Raw genomic sequence first — 17934 nt, 5'->3', positions numbered from 1 at the left:
GGCCCTTCTGTAATCAACCATTTCTAATTAACCAATCAAGAATAAAAGAAATTAAATTCTTTTTCAGCAAGTCATCCAGACAACCTCCAGCAAAGCTAAAACACAAGATTGCCAATCGATTTTTTTTTAATAAAGACAAATTTCTGGGCGATATTGGGGCTTGGAAGTATTTCGTGTTTAATATGAATGGAGTGCGATAGAATACTCATTTAATCACGCTCGGGGGCATTTGTTGCCATGTAGGAAATAATGGGTTTAATCAAGTGTTTACAAACATATGTAAAATTACTATATTCCTCTAGAACAGTGAGCAAGTCGATATACAAACAGGTTCTTAGATTTTGGGCATAAATTTAATTTCATGGAAATGCATTCATCCCTCGCGTCACGATATCGTATGCATGCGATAGCTGCAGAAGAGATAAAGAACTCTAAAACACTCATGAATAACTTCGGAATATATCGTTTTAAGAGATCCTCAAAACATCGCATTTTTACTAGAAAAAAATATGCGTTTTTTGTGTTTGTTTTGTCCAGTAGTTTAGTGAAAATTCAATATACTGGAATGTGAGTCAGAAAAACTGGTTAAATTTGCATAGGATGTGTTTAACTTAAATTAATTTTGGTACTTGGTTCTGAAAATTCAGACATAGATATCGCGAATCCTAGGCAATTGGAGATTGCTTGGAGAGTTGTAATACTGATCCTTAACGATATTTATTTTTTTCCTTATTTCGCTTCTCATTCAAAGGCAAATTATTTTTTTTTGTTAAGCTCAGCTATCCCCCCCCCCTAAATTTGAACATTTCCGGCTACGCCTATGTCGTCAACTTAATTCCGATATAAAGTTGGCGAAAATCAATACCTCAAGAGCTGTTCGTAGACCTCCCATACTCTTTCTCATCGTCTTGTCAAACATAAGAAATCACTTAAAACTTAAACCCGAGTTTTGTCCTGTTAAGTAATTTCTTGAATTAAAATTATGAGTAAAATTGGATTATGCAGTTCTTAGTTTTACCAAGTCTTCAATCCACTTTTACATCAGGTGCATTACGTGAAATCTGTTCGGTTCATTTGAATATGTAAATAACAACCTAATGAAGATGAGTTTACATATGTATATAGTTCGAAACTAAATCTCTTTCGTAGTATGCACGTTAGACTCGTGTGCAGCTTTTAATTACTTGACTAACTTTCCGGATTCCGTTGCTCTCGGATTCACCGGAGTTAATTCGACCGGAGCTGAAATTAATCCAACACATCATTGGCAGCTCTCACGGGTATTTTCGGTCGAAGGAGATATTAACTGTCCGTGTAATTCCGGAATATATGATATTTCAACGGAATTGTCGGTTTAATCCCGTTTTGGGGCTTCGCTAATCTGCACACAGGAGGTTGGTGATAATTAGAATTGAATTTTATGCTTCTGCGGGAAGCTGAAGAACTTTAATATTTAAGTCCAGCTCTGATGAAGTAATTGCAATCAACGCGTTGCGACATTGTTAGTTCCAGTGCTATTAGTTGCGTCATTTTTCTTCGGGCAAGCTGAAAGGGTCGATTTTGTATAGAAAATATGTATTTTCGAAATTAATTTAAGTTAAAATCTTTAACTATTTTAACTAGAGTGCATCCACGTATTGTTAGAAAATATGGAAATGGGTGGGATGAAATGGAACTTTTTTCGGTAGTATGTCAAGGCCGTTTACTTCACAACGTGAGACTTTCTATCTGTCAGAATTGAGTAAGGAATTCAACTATTCTCAAATAAATCGCCATTGACGTGCTCCGAAAATAATTTGGTATCATTTTGTAAATTTAGGCAAACGAATGAGGAAGACCCTGTATAGGGTACGTCCATATCCACATTAGTGATATAGTAAAAATTGTTTTAAGCGAATTAATCAGGTGCGCATGGATTTAGTCCAATTTCGCTCTAGACCTCACCTTCAAAACGTTGTCATCTTCGGAATGGCAAGAAGCTTGGAAAGTAACATCTGCAGCTTTTCCAGCCTGAGATACGATGAACACTTTCATTGCTTGCGATACTTGTTGTCCGGTAAGCACTGCTGTGTTTAGTACTTCCCAATTCTGTAAAGAAAGGTCCACGAAATTTATTAAAATCCGATAAAAAAATTTGATATAAAAAGTACTTTGAGGATTATCGCCTTTTGAAGCAGCAATCAGAAACCTTTGAACGAATAAGCTCGAATTCAGCCCTGTTACATTTTATTAAATTAATATTAAAATCCATACTAGCACAAGACAAGCCATCGGATTTAATTGAAAGCCTTAAAGTTGGTAAAATTAACACGGTCGACTAATATTACGATTTTCATCGGAACTGAAAATCTAAAAGCTCGTTAATAGGCACAATATCCGAACAGCGAAATCTCGTATTCTCTCTTAGGAGTTGCTTAAGCCCTTGCCTTGATCGCCCCGTCAGATTTGGGTCACAAAGTCACAAAAGAGGCTTATTGAAAGACGTGAGAACACGATTATCACCTAATTCAAGGGGTCATCAACTCGCAAAGTATCAATTTCAAGCTCAAGTCGTGACACATCCAGAGCAGTAACTTTGATTACAAGAGAGTGGCTAACAGAAATTATATCGACTCTATTTTTATATATATTTTATTCTCGGTCGGAACTTTAATACATTATCTTCAATATAAGACAGTCATGAAATCATTTGAGCCAATATCTCCGCCCGGAGGGGAAATATGAGACAGAAATCAACAACAGCAGCGCCCTCTTCACCTGAATGAATGATGAAATAATGAATGAAACTTTCATTTTTTCATTACGCTCCTCTTACAGTTCAATCTTTTTTCAGTTTGTTTTATTGTGCGAGATTTTTCAGCAAAACAAGCGCATAAATTTGCAAACAACCATCAGTATCCTTTTCCCTAAAGAATGTTTTTCTAAAAGACACCACTTTAACTTTCGATACCTTAACAATACAAGTCTCCCTCGTTTTTATCGAGAATGCTTAAGGAAATATATAGCTCCATTGTTGGCAAGAAAATCCCCAGAAAATACTGAGCTTAAAAGATAAATTATAATTCATACTGAGTGACAGAGCTTTTAGCCTTATATGGCATTATAGTATGCCAGGTAGGAAGCTTTTATCCCGGAATATCTTAATAACGAATAACCTACAAGGTTGAAGCCTTTTTCCCTGGACCATGATGTTCGATATATACTTAACGTTAAACGGGAATAAGTAATGAAGTGTTACCGATGCTTTACATCGTTGAATTGGGTATTGGATTTTATTAAGTTCGTTGTGCCTGAAATACCTAAGAGACCAACTAATGCTCAGTGATGAAGTTACATGGAAACGTTCGTGAAATCGAGGGAGGTATGTGTTACCTTATGATTCCCATGCTATTTTACGAGGATAGTTCCAAAAGTACCCGACCTGACATATATATGGCTTTTTTTTGCTAAAAATTTGCCGATGTATATTACAAGGAATTAACTTTAAGAAGCTTATATGTGAAGTTTGAAGGTGCTACGTTGATTTGTATTCGTTTTAGAGTCGTTTTTAGTGTACGCTTTTAGAGATTTTGTGAACATGGAGAAAATGGCTCATCGATACGTGATTCAATATTTTCATTTGGAAAGTCTTGCAACATCAAAGCGGAATTAGATTTTACTCTGGGGGATCTAGTCCTCCGTTAATAACTGTAAAATATTGGGTGGCGGAATTTAAACGCGGTCGTATGAGTTGCCAAAATGAAGTCCACTGTGGTCGACCCAATGACACTGCCGATTTGACCGCTCCAGATATTGTGGTGGAAATTCTGCATTGGACGACGGGCATTTCAAAAATTACTGTGTATTGTATTTTGACCGAAAAATTTGATACGGGAAAGCTGTGTACAAGATGGGAGACGCGATTACTCAGCATAAAAAAAACAGCGTCTTGAAAATGTCTCAAGAGAGTGTTGGACAAAGTTTCGCAGCAATGAAGCCGCGATTTTGCATCAATTCATAACCATGGAGGAAACATGGATCAATCATTGCACAACTGAGACGAAAGAGCAATCAAAACAATGAATTCGAAAGGGAGAGTCGGCTCTAAAGAAGGCAAATACCATTTCATCTACGGGAAAGGTGACGACGTCACTTTTTTGGAATGCACGTGAGATCATTTTTATTGACTATCTCCCTAAAGGAAAATCAATAAACGGAGAATATCATACAAATTTATTGGAGTATTTGGGCGACATAATTAAGGAAAAGCAATCGCATTTGGTGAAAAGGAAACTCTTGGTCCATCAACACAACGCACCAGTTCACGTTTGCGTCATCGCGATGACCAAAATCAATCAACTTGGTTTCGAACTTTTTCCTCACCCATTCTGTTCACCAGGTTTAGTCCTCTCAGGTTATTTTCTATTTCCAAACTTGAGAAAACGGCTCGGTGGAAAGACACTCGCCAGGAACCGAGACGTGGATCGCGAGGTTGACGTCTATTTTGAAACACACGAAGCTTCTTACTATTAACAGAGTATAGAAACCATTGAAAATTGCCGGGAAAAGTGTGTCAATATCAAAGGAGACTATGTTGTGAAAGAACGGAATATTTTCAATTTTTTTTTCCTCATGTGTTAGATCGGGTACTTCTGGGACTATGCTCGTATTTAACGTCGTAGTCTTGACTAAGCTGCAACTTCATCAGCTGCCGCGGACTTCCGTTTCTGCCACGTTTTTTTAATTAAATTGCTACGCAACCAAAGACAGAAAAAAGAAACAAGAAGCTGAAACATTAATTTAAACTAAGCCGACAGGCCAGATTATTAAAAGCGAACAGTGGCATGTTCCAGGTTGTAGGTCGAAAAATAACGAAACTAACAACCTACCGCAATGCGAACCCCACGTCCGCATGCCGTTCATTGGCCTATTTATGGATTTAATTATATCAATGAACCTGAAATATTTGAAATGAATAATGAGACGCTTCTGGCTTTAATCCATTCGCGATTGTGCCTGGTTTCGCGATAATTAAACCACTATAATTTATGCTAATTATCTTCGCAATCACGGGAGCATGTCGGAGGACAGATTGGTGTTATCGAGCAAGTTGGATGGGGCCATAAATCAGTGCCCATGTAGGTTTCATGTAAATTTTAGAAATTATAAAATTTGTGGGCAAAGATTATTATTACGTAAGCAGAAAATTTGACTCGATTTTCAGAAGCATTTGGAACATAAGCAGCAGCAGTCTACGATTAATGGTCACTTTTCAGCAAGCACTGGCTCTCTCTGTGTAATACCTTCTTCTAGAAACGGCAAGTGGACGATTCGTCCAGATGCACGTTACATAATAAATATCGAACATTGAAGTTTGCGTGCTCTGCACACTTCCTTGTATCCTCACAGTTCTTAAAACTAGTAGGAGGTTCTGCCGGTCAGTGGTCCTTAAGCTGCAATAAGCCCCTTCAAACAAAGAAAACAGTAACTTTCCTTCCCGCCTAGCTCAAGTTGCAGCTTTCTAGGATCGATTACTCTGATGTTAATGGTCTGTAAACAACCGTATTTTCCCATATCGCGCAATATCGGAGAAATGTCAGCAAACAGTTTCGTTCCAAACCCCCCTGCTTGATACTCGTTTATAGGTCATTATGCAAGTCAAGAGATTAATAGGTTCTCTTGGAAAATACACTTAAACCCGAAACCGTTGGCTTTTCCAAATATGTCGAATATTTTTTGTCGGTTGTTTGTTCTCACGATCAGCAGAAGCGATCCGAGGAAACTTAAGCTCAAAGACACATATACATATTTTATGAAAGCGGCAGCGAAGGAAAGCCCTGTAGTCGTTCGTCGATATATGCTCTCTTGTTTCTATGCATGGCAAATCCAGAAAGATGCACCTTTGCGGTTCGTATTCCAATTGCGAATTCAGTGGAAAAGGTTTAAAAATGCAAAGTTGCTGGAAAATGTATTGCAAGCCGCGATATCAGTTCCTACTCAAATCGAACCAGATCGTGTTAGCATACAAACACCAAATATTTCGTGGTAAACCAGCGCAAAGTTCAGAGGTTATCATCAGTAATGAACTAATTCCTAACACCGCATGAAAATCAATTAACTAGAATAACATCAGTTGACTAGACTAAACTATCAGTAGTTTGTTCCTCCAACATGCATGTCTTCAATAGCAGAGTCCTTCTGACTGCCTTTGCCGTCCTCTTCATAGGTTCCTCAGCAGCATGTCTGAACAAATTCGCTTTAAGTTCGGTAAATGCTATAGCGCGCAAACAAAAAAATAGCCCGAAAATTACCTTCCGGGCTGAGAACTTCAATAACCTGGACGATTACATCAGCATTGATGTGATAGGCTCCAACGTAACTGAACTTTGTGAAGGTAAGAAATTTGATTTTTTACTCAATATAAGGCAACATCCAGTTTTCAAGGCATGGTGAAGAACTTTCCTGTATTGGAGTTTTTGGCACTGATCAACGCTAACATAACTAGCATTGAAAAGGGAGCATTCCAGAATGTGCATAGCTTGAAAGATCTGTCTCTAGCGGTTAATCGCCTCAAGCACATTCCTAGAGGGGTCTTTAATACTGTGAAGAGTCTTAAGGTACAGAACAATGCATATGGTAGGGACGTACAGAGTGTTCGATGAAGATGTAGATGATAAAGACAGGGACTTGTTTAAATTAAACTAATACCCTCAAGACTGCATCTTGTCGCAGGGAAAAAGAAATTCGGAATCTCATGCCAGATATTCTTATCTTCGTCACTTTTTCTATGAATTATTTGCATAGGTCATCTACTTGAGCCACAATCAGATAGAGACTATAGAAGACGCAGCGTTTTCCGAAATGCCCAACTTGAAATCCCTCCATCTGAACCAGAACCAAATCACCACACTCAGTGGAAACATTCTCTTCGGCAGTCCTAATATCTCCTACGTGGATTTCAGCTACAACAAATTAACCACAATTGAAGACACATCTTTGGACGACTTGCAATATTCTACGGTTCGCAGTTATTTGACGATCGTTTTGCAACACAACCAGATAGATTCCGTGTCGAAGTATGCACTGGAGAATCTGAAAATTCCAATTAAACTTCATTTGGAATTCAATCAAATTATTAATGCTTCTGATGTCATCACCTCCCTCAGAGAGCACAGTTCTGTCTATTTAGACGATAACCAGATTCAGTGCATCTCCGACGAAGTTTTGGAGTTTATAGAGTGGACACAAATATCTATTAATATCACAAAAAACCCTATACAATGTAATTGCGTCGAAAAGATACATAGCAAGTTAGAAAAGGGTGTTAAAGGAGAGTTCAACGTGGTTTCGACATTGCCGTGTTCATTAGAAATTGCATATTTTTGAAAATCAGTTATAACAAATGTGGCAACACAGTAAGGTAACAAGAAATTATTGCCTTAGAATACCAAGTTTAGCCAAAGCCTCCTCAATGACTTCCTCAATGGGAAAAAGTTTTAAATAGTATAAAAAACACTAAAAGTTTGTAGTTTTAGAGGTTTTTAAATAAAAGTTTTCATGTCGACTGAATGTATGACTGAATAATTATACGACAATTTTGATTAGAATTATAAAATAGTATGTCATTTAATAAGTGACAAAAATGACATTTTTTGTCACTAAGAAACCAGTTCGACTTGTGGGGCCTGTCCGCAGACATGCGCAGCTAGTCGATGATGTGTCTGTACTTCGTACACACACTGACGAATGTGACGAGGCCAATATGTCGAAACTCTTGTCGCCCGGTTGCCCAACATCCTCTTTTCTTTCTACCGGGAGACTCATGAAATTTTCAAATCAGTCAACAGTTTCCTAACACTGTCTTCAGTGCTGTATTTACAATGCTTTTATGCAGGTCGGGCGAGCTAGAAATATATATCGCTGGTTGCGCTAGAGGAAGGCAACATAGTTGCTGAAAGTGCCTTAGCTAATGAAAACAGCTTATTGTTTCCATTTATTATCCGCCGTAAAAAGGAGGTTTTTTTTTAAAGAAAAAGAGTATTTTTACAAGTCTGTGGTGGAACATAATTATTGAGGATAAACGTCCTTTTTCTTCATTTTTATCCTCTACGTTTTACTAACATTTTAAACTGGGAAAAATGGAGTTAACAAAGTTACAAATGAAAGAAACAAGAACAAATCAAGGATTCTTATCCTTACCTTGGTTGAAGAGCTCCAGCATAGAGCAACATGTTCTAAGCCTAATTAAGACAGCAATTCGGTCGACAGGATTATCATCGGCCTAGTGGATCCCATGAGAATTTCTTGCGGTATGTGGTAAACCGCAGACTAAGACCCAACATGAGGATCGACCCATGTCGCAAGGATTTAATGAAATTATTTCGGCCACTCATATCACAAATACAGCACTGGGAAAAGAAACATAAAATTGTGAAGAGTTCAAGTTTGGAAACTCACGAGCTCATGCGAAAGCAGCTAAAAAACTGTATTATGATAACACAATTCAATGTACGTTTTATGTACATTAAAAGTTCATTTGATAGTGGGTGGCATAGTGGTCTAATATGCCAAATTCAAAGTAAAAAAACTCACTTCATCATATTATCAAAAATTTACTTGAAAACAACTAAAAGAACGAATTAACGACACTTTGACTCTTCAACAAGAGCTTCCTCAGCAATCTCCGGTTTTATTCTGGCTATACATATAATGTATGCTACTATGTTCTACATAACCATGGCTTCTATGACAAATAACATATATACAAAACAGCATAAATATTACAACACACTGAGCATGTGGCACTTGGGCTTTCTTTAATCGATATCGACTGTATAAGGTTTTCATTTCTCAACAAGGTGTTTGGCGAAAAATTTATTAGGGGACCCTCTTTCCCTTTTTCCTTTTAATATCAGGAGCCTTCAGGGCACGTTATCGGCACGTAAAGGGTCGAGATTCGATAAGAATACAGACCGCCGTAATTTGTAACAATCGATAAAGTTCCGAGAGTTTGTGGCCCTTTTTCGGTGAGCCAAAGTGATTTTTGCGGTGAATATTTTTGTTTGATTTTTTCTATTCAATTTAACACAACTAGGATATACTTTTAGGGCAATTCGAGGCTCCAATCGCCATGAAATCACGGCACGACGGCAAATAAAGGCAAGCACCCCAAATATTAAGACCCTTCTTCCTGTACTTGATTAAGCCTCTTTGGGGACCGTAATGACCATTTCCTACCCATGGCGTCTACCTTATTAGTGTCCATAAAATCGAATTTTGCCTTTTTCTTTCTTTTCCAGGACTTTTTCATGAAAAGCTGGCATTATATATGTTAAAAACTTATTTGTCTGCTTTATGGCTGTTAACGTGTAACCAGAGTAACTGAACATCAATACACTGGGTGTGTTTAACGTGAGCAGAAAATAGAAACACATAGACATAGAAAAATGTAGGCTAACAAGCATTCTACATTTTTTTTCCGACAGCTGCTTAACGGTATCAACTTTGATAGACCACATCTTTTCCAACATATCAGAAATGCTATAATTCATAGATGTAAAATCTAGAGATTGTGCTTGCCACTGTACAGGATGTCTCAAAGTCGACGCTCCTACACCGATTTTATGGGAAAAAAGTGGTATGAAAAATTTTAACTATCGGTCTTTGACTAGGTTGGATGATCTCCATTTCGACCTGAAGAAGTTCGTTTCTGAAACATCTAAGAAACAAGTTATGATGTCATCGATGATATTTTTCCGAGAAACGCACCGAAGTTCTGATAAAATTATATTGATCCTATTTTTCCACAAAACTTTTGTTAAAGAATTTTTTTCTTATGGGTTATCGTTTAAGTGTTATAAGCAAAAACGTGTTAGGAATTGTTGCCGAAATATAGGGTGAGTCGTAACCAAACCGACACAGGGCAGGTACGTGTTCCTGAAAATATAGCGATTTGTCGAATTTTTTTCCTACGGCTAATTAGTCGAGGAGATATTGATCTCCGAAGTTGGTTTAAAAATTTCTAAAAAACGTCATATTTCACTATCACAACGCAACCAAATTTGGAACATGCTTCATTCTTATCAACGCTTTTAATTGGTCGAAATGTGAAATCGATAGATGCTCAATAAGGATTGGGCTAAAAGTAAGGTAAAGTTTAAAAAAGTTGGGACTTTTTAAATCGGTAAAGTAACTAAAAAACCGGATAATATCGTTTAATAGCAAATTTAGTTCTAAAAGTTATATTCCCCTTCAAAATTTGTAGAAAACTTTAATAATTATGATAAAATCGCAGATTTGTAAAATAGAACCAAACCAAATTTTAAATTATTTAAAGAGATTATATACCAACTTCTTCACTAAATTTAAAAAATTTCCAGCTTTTTCTGAGCGAAATCGCGCTGATTTAATATACAATTAGTAATCCCTTTAAATTTAGTTTGATTCCATGTCACAAAACTTCGATTTTACCAAAAATGATACATTTTCGACAAATTTTAAACGAAAGTAAAAATTTGAGAATCGAACTTACTATTACATGTTATTATCCATTTGTTAGTTACTTCATAGACAAAAATCCCCCTTGTTTTAGACCTCCTCTTACTCCAAATTCAACCTTTATTGATCATCTATCCAGTTTACATTTCTACCAATTAAAGATTGTGATAGAAGTAAAACATTGTCTAAATTTTATTGCGCTCCGACACTGAAATATGTCGTTTTTTTTTAAGAATTTACAATCAACTTCAGAGTTTAATATCTCTTCAAGTATTAACTATAGAAAAATCGTCATATTTTCAGACCTACCCACACCTGCTCTGTATCAGCTCTATTACGATTTACCCTTTGTATCCAGACGTATCAGATTAGCCTTGATGTATTACTATATCTCGTTTGTAATACTTCGCATTGTGCCTCAATACTTAGATAACAGGTTTGGACCAAACTGGATTAGCATTAATGAGTCTGTGATGTGACCAGGCAAATCTCCTGACTTAACTCCCATGGATTTCTTCTTGCAGGGATTTTTTTAAAATAAAGTTTATATAAGCCCTTCAAGGAATTTGGGACACTTAAAGAAAAAGAAATAAGAACTGTTCGCAATGAGTTGAATATGAGATGAGAAGAAATGTTAAAAAAAGCTACTGAAACGGAAGTTCGGCGAACACTTCAAATGTGCCTTGCATAAGCGGGAAATTCATATTGAAAATATGTTAAGATAATTATAATTGTTTTTTTCTTTTTTAAATTTATTTTCATAAAAATAAATTTATTTTTAGTTTTTGTCGGAATATTAAATATTTTTGCGAATAATACTTAAGACGTTTCTGCTTAGAACTTTTAAATGGGAACAGCTAAGAAAAAAAATTACGGCAGTTATGAGGAAAAATTGGAACGACATAATTTTCTGAGAATTTGGTTATGTTTCTGAGAAAAATATCATTGATGTTATCATGACTCGTTACTCCGACATTTTAGAAGCGAACTGCGTTAGGTCGAAATGGAAGTCATCTAACCTCGCCGAGGACCCCTAGCTTAAATTTTTCATATTTCTTTCCGTTTCTCTACAATAGGTATAGGGACGTGGCGTTTGCGACACCCTGTCCAGTACATGCTAGCTCTCGTGAAATCCATTTATTGGGATAATTATGAAGCAGCCATGCGCCGAACTATCTTGAAAAGTGGGGAGGCGCAGCATCGTGCGCGAAATACCTTAAAAACCGTCAGAGCTACGGGCGACATCCTGCGCTTAGTAAGGAAGTTTTGCGAGTCCATATTTATAAAGATTTTCTTCGTGTTTGATCAAAGTCTGTTTGCGCCTGCAGTTCCGGTACTCATTTCTGAGGCAGCCTGTACACAACACTAAATCTTATTAATGAAAACCCGCCTTTAACAGGTTTAAGTTTATACTATTTATCGTCATTTTCTTGCTTCGAAGCTACGCCTCGAAACCTCTCAGTAATATTGAAATAATTTCGTACTTTGTATTCAATTCAATTTACCCCGGATTATAAACAATGTCGCCACCAATTAAATTCGCGGTCGAAAACAACCGCACAGATTACATTTCACAATGGCACATTGTTCCCTAATTGTAGTTTCATTTTCAACAAGCTTTCAGACCAGATTTGCCTTGCAAATTATCGGACACTCCGGCATTTTATGATCGCCTTTATGATATTTTAACTCTCTTGCATCGCCTGTTTATTAGTTTTTGAATATGTTGTAACCCACATCGTTAAAAGCGAAATAAAATCGCCGTGTTTATATGAACGTGAGGCTTTTGTAGGTCTGGAGAATACACCTTTACGTGTTAATCCAGCTTTAAACTGGAAGCGGCAACAAATTTCGGAGTTTCGAGCCGAAGTGTTCCAAACTACAATATCTTAGCCCGAAATTACTTCCACTTTGTTCTAGGGTGAACCATAAATTGTGTAGAACAAATTATATCGTGCACCATCTAATATCGTGTATAGGAATTTACGGGTCTCTCGTGTCATTCACTCATTCCTTATATCTATAGGTACGGGTTTTCGGATGTTTTTAAGGGCTTCCTGAAGATTTTTCGTTGTTTTCTTCCTGGTTAAAAACTATATCAAGTTAGATCATCAGTTCACTTCCGAAGACTAGTTTTCGAAAATCGAACATTTGTGCAGGTAAACGTTCCATCAATTTTACTTACCAAATTTTTTTGCATTTACATAATGCACAATTAATGACGATTTTGTCCAACAAATTTTATTCAACAAAAGAAACAAAAACACGTTCAAATAATTATTCGGGAACGCATCCTTCATTGACATGAATAACTGCTTCCGATTTGCGTGGTAGATGGTCGATCAGATTCCACGGGCCAAGAAATCACGGTTCTACGAGGTAATCCACGCTTTGACACCAGCCGGCAGGTCATTCAAATCGTCGTAAATTGTGTTTCTTTGGCAATTTTCGATCGATCGATTGCCATGGTAGTCCGTAGGGGCTTCGGTTGCTGACTAGGGCGGATATGGGAACAGATCCCATCTCTTATCGGCGATGGATTCGACAACACGATGTTCAACATGAAAACGTATATTATCGCGATGGAAGACAATATGGTTCGTTTTCTTGTTGAATTGCCACTTGCCTGTTTTGTTCGGAATCCGCCAGTGTTACCGTTCGTTTTCGTGGTTCCATCAAGAGCAAACGAACTTTAAAAAGATCTCTCAGTGAATTATTCCTTTTCTGTCCCACCAAACACACCACCTGACCTTCTCGTGGACGTCTTTAGGTATTCCTTTGGCTGAAACATCTGGCGATAAGCAAACCTTCTTTCTTTTGACGTTTTTGAACAACAACTACGATTTATCATCCATCACGAGATTCTTCTGAAACGGAGTTTGCTTATTTCCTTGCAACAAATCAGTAAAAGTAAATAAAAACAAGGCCGAACGTGTCAGTAAAATTCGGCTTTGTTGTTGTTTAAGAGTTCGTGCAGGAGCCATCCAATCAATTTCCATGCTTTTCCGAGCCCCTTGAGACGATGGATGATGCTGGATTGGTTGACGTTGAAATCTTCAGCCAGCATTTTGCTGGTCAGATTTTCGTCCTCCCCACGGTGGTCAGAATTGTCTGATCGTCGAAATTCGACACTCGTCCTCTTCTATCGTCATTTGCGAGGTTTTTGTTGTTCTATTTGAACTTATTGAACCATTTTTACACTTGCTTTTGGCCAATTGTTTCTTCGCCAAAAAATTCTTTGAGATCGTGAAATGACTGTGCTGTCTTCCATCCTTTATTGACGTGATACAGCATAATTTGGCAAATATAGGGATAATTTTCTATGCATATTTTTATTACCAAAATAGAGAATATTATTTTTCTAAAAAAAATAAACAAAACACCAATTTTTTCAAGAAAAAAAAAGGAAAAGAATTGTCGTTAATATTGCATCAATTCAATACTTTCTGAATATTTTACTACAATTTGAGGAGAATCTTTCTGAATAAACGGACAAGGCATACTTATTCGAGCATCGCACAATAGCTTTACAAACTTATGTGCCAATCATGCAGCTAACCGTCAGCAGTTAAGGAAAGAATTTAACCAATAACGAAATAAAAAGTTTTTGCCACGAGGAAGTTCCCTGTTTCTCACCCAATGGAAGATCTTATTAGCCATTATTTTCGACCAAGAAAGACCCGTTTATTTCTTTCCTGCTTTTTCGCACGGGGATCTTGAGTTCACCAACTTCGTAATTGGCTTTACATTTTTTTACACCATTTTAAAAGATTTTCATGATTTCTTTGTGCTTCGGTCTGAATGTCTTTTAACAAAATGTAAATTTGTATGACCCGTTAAGGCGAGAAAAATACCGAACGGCTCTAAATTGATTTCTCCCCCTCCCCCCTCTTTTTACTTTTTAGCAAATTGTTATTTTATAAAAATTTAAAAGAATAATTAAATACGACAAAAAATACTATCTTTCAATTTTTGTTTATGTTTTTAACCTTTGCTTATATCACCGGCGGAGCAAAATAGCCGATTTTTTAAAATAGAAAATTGGGTGAAGTGACACCTCAAAAGAGTTTCAACACCACGTTCAATGGTGTTTTTCGAGTCAAAATCTAACAATTAATGTTTGACAAAAATTGGTAGAAATTTGGTAAAAAATGCAATAGCACGTTAAAAATGAAAAAACTTGTTTGTTGATGGACACTTGGCTTACTTTCGATTTTGTATGATGGAAAAAGTGTTTGGTTAAAAAAATAAAAATAAAAATAAAAACCAGTAAACAAACATCAAAGGATGGTATTTTTTGTTCTATTTAATGCTGCTTTTGAATGTTTTAAAAATATAAAATTGCTAAAAAGGAGGGGGGTCAATTTAGAGCCACACTGTATAAAGGTATACGTTAGAGGTACTCAGTTCAGTGCGACCATAACGCTCTTAAGGTGTTCACTCCTTAGAAAAGTGGATGAGCTCTCTTATTGGAAGAAATCTATAGAAGTTCTACCAAAATATATCCCAGTTCTAGTTCACGCTAGAAACATACTTAAAACACACGAAGGAAAAACTCTATAGTTCCTTGATTTAGTAACTTGGTTTAACTACTTGACATATGTAAGCCCGACTGTAAACTCCATTTAAAGGAAAGCTCATATGACTTTTGTTAATGGCGCACGCCACTATACTTGAGCAACTTTCTTCATGAGAATAGACATTCCAATAACGATCTCCTTCTCTCACTACTGGAATGTTTGTTCATATAAGGTGACATTTTAATAGACCTCTTGGGAAATGATGATTTGGAGCAGATCGTTCTCTATCAGCTAATTTTCTAAGTCACATAATCATAAGCCATGTCATCGGCGTCTGAGAAGAGGAATTTCCAGAGTTCCAGGGAGTTTAGTTTGGTTAATATTCCTTTTTATAATATTTTTTTTCGAGCTACATTCATTCAAAATATTTGTCAACGAAACATTAACAAAAGTGTTTATCCCAGCCCTTATGCTATCTCAATTAGTTTCAGTTGAAATTGTCTGCAACTCCTCTGCTCCGACAACTCCTGTTTCTTTGTAAAGCGTTATCTCCAAAGAGAATAAAAGGAAAAATGAATTGTGTAGATATTTATGATCCTGCGTGGGAAGGCTCACAAAGCCGCCACGTTTCCTGGCACATACAACACTAAAACGAATCGGCAGGGCACTTACATATACCCGACGAATAGCACTGAAATTTCTTAATAAAGACCTACTTATCCCGACGCGACATATAATCTCATTAACGGTATTACGGAAACGAACCAGAAAACCACAAGAGTCGGCCATAATGGTTTCATTCTGTTCCTGGAGACGCAATTTCGGCGAAACGGGCCCTAAAATATCATTTTTCTCGCGCTCTTAGTATAGGGACAATTCATATTTTCGTGCCCTCATTTCAGTGGGTAGCAGCAGCGATGATAACTCCGGTTTCTGCAGTCTACTTCTGCGAGATTGATTAATCTTATCTAATGTTAGCGAGGGAATGTATTTGCCTGGAATTTTAATGGGAGTTATTGTACGTGATTCTAAAGCCCTAGAAAATGGGCATTACGAAGCGAAAGATGTGTCCCGTGCGTAAATAAATTATGTTCAGGCTCCGCTACTGCCGGACCATTAATTTGTCACTTTCCAATGTTGCTGGAACAATGCCACAGACCTGAAAGAACGACATAGACACAACAAAGAGATGCAACTATTTCGCATGACTATAATTTGATTTGCGAAGACAGGAACTAACTTGCGGTTGCAGGGCCTGACTTGAAATATGAGGGCAAGTAATAGAAAGTGTAAGAGATGCAGTTTCCCTGACTTCTTTTACAGACCACATACACATAAGTTTTCTTAAATGTTTTCTGTCACATCAAAGATTGAGCGTGGAACCATATGGGACACTTTTTTCACCACTTAAGCCTTATTTCTTGTCTCGCATCCGGGTTATCAAGTTATATCGTTCATCTAAACTGCCCTAATCATAGCAGGTTTATCGACTAAACGTCAAGACTCGGGACAGAGGAAGGCATAGGCGACCAGACGCCAGTCAAAACTATTACTTATACGTTGTAAAAATAGTTTCCAACAAGATAAAGCAGGAGCGCATTGAGGATTTTAGCCAAAGGTTCCACCCCCCATTCCGCCCTTAACAATTTGTTGTTTGAGGTGCTAATATAAGACCATATGGCGCATAAAGAAAACTATAGAAAACAATTTTCGTTTTCTAGAGCGGTGTAAAAGTAGAACTACGGAAAAAAGCGGGCTCGCATAAGAGCAGGAAGTAATAAGAGTCGACTCCTAATTACGGTCCTGTTCAACATATATAAGGTTTTTCTTTCGGAATGAACGTAAACATAATCCAGAAACAACCCGGCAAAACTATATTGGGGCAGCAGCCTTTCCCTTTATGGGGGTTGAAATTTGTGAATTCGTACCCTTCGATATCCATACTGTTTCTCATGAGGGTCAGATGAAAAGAAAACAGGTACATAAGCGTAAGAAGAAACAAGTGAATGACTCATAATTCAGTGGTGCACGATAGGCATTTTGCTTACTTTATGAATGGCACATTTATTTCGTTTTTCTTGCTACTGCAATTAATTTTGCGGAACTTTCAACGGAAAATGACCACGAAAAATCGCTGGGAAAATAAGTCAATTTTTCATATTCTCTATTAGCAGGACGAAAGAGACAAACTTCTTTACGTAATATATAGAAAACTTTTTTTCGTAGTTTCCGTATTTGCGCAACTGGCTCTCCTCTTACAATTGGCCAATCTGTAGAAAAATACCATAACCCTACCTTGCTAATTGGTACCACCGCCTGAATATCATCCTTCTGAACTTCAAATCTCGTGGTGGACTTCCTGCCCTCACCTCGATGAATCTCAATCTCTCCCTCTTCGAGATGGGGTTCAAACCTGGCAGTCCACACCACTCGAGCTCCATCGTAAATCTCAGCCCCATCTTCGGCCACTTCCAATAACCAGGTGAAGAGTTCCATGACTCTGTAACAATGAAGTCACAATTTATTACCAGTGCTCTAGAGAGAGACAGAGACATTATTAGTTTTACGGAGGCTTTGCAAAACGAATTATCTCATTTTACAGTTTGTTGGCCCGAAAGATCGTATATCCTGAGGAATCGATTGGAAGATGGAGGACAATGCGGCTTGAACGGGGCTGGAATTTCAATAACAGACAATTCTGCGGGGGCGGTTGTAAAACGCGGATAGGAAGTCCAGACGGCATGTAAAATGTAGCTGTATTGACCACTAAAATGCAATTTTATAGGATTTATTGTTTTCGCGCAAATCAGCCAAAGACTACATCTATTTTGTCTCTCGCAACCAGTTGTTAAGTGATGATTCGAGTAAACCCGTCTCACGCACATTGTCTCTCAGCTAAATTACTTTGCTAAAGTACGATTCAGAACGTTCAATTTTA

The 17934-nt window shown here is 37.3% G+C and overlaps 2 protein-coding genes across 3 annotated transcripts in view; one reads left to right on the top strand and one right to left on the bottom strand.

Moving 5' to 3' along the window:
- Window positions 1–17934, bottom strand: part of dtn (transmembrane protein 132C dtn) — a 135879-nt gene that overhangs the window by 11276 nt on the left and 106669 nt on the right. For both annotated transcript variants that reach the window (XM_066289837.1, XM_066289838.1), the window contains exons 7-8: window positions 17292–17496; window positions 1945–2088 (exon numbers count right to left, since the gene is read on the bottom strand). In XM_066289837.1, the coding sequence (XP_066145934.1) occupies window positions 1945–2088; window positions 17292–17496 (349 nt within the window). The remainder of the gene's footprint in view (window positions 1–1944; window positions 2089–17291; window positions 17497–17934) is intronic.
- LOC136343376 (carboxypeptidase N subunit 2-like) lies at window positions 6090–7548 on the top strand. The gene is made up of 3 exons (XM_066290070.1): window positions 6090–6373; window positions 6424–6596; window positions 6784–7548. Exons 1-3 carry the CDS (start codon window positions 6151–6153, stop codon window positions 7363–7365), a joined length of 978 nt encoding a protein of 325 aa, XP_066146167.1. The 5' UTR covers window positions 6090–6150; the 3' UTR covers window positions 7366–7548.

The sequence above is a fragment of the Euwallacea fornicatus genome, chromosome 14, assembly GCF_040115645.1.
Source record: "Euwallacea fornicatus isolate EFF26 chromosome 14, ASM4011564v1, whole genome shotgun sequence".
In the NCBI taxonomy this organism is placed as follows: Eukaryota; Metazoa; Arthropoda; class Insecta; order Coleoptera; family Curculionidae; genus Euwallacea; species Euwallacea fornicatus.
Note: the sequence above shows the minus strand (reverse complement) of the source record. Positions and strands in the feature narration are given on the sequence as shown.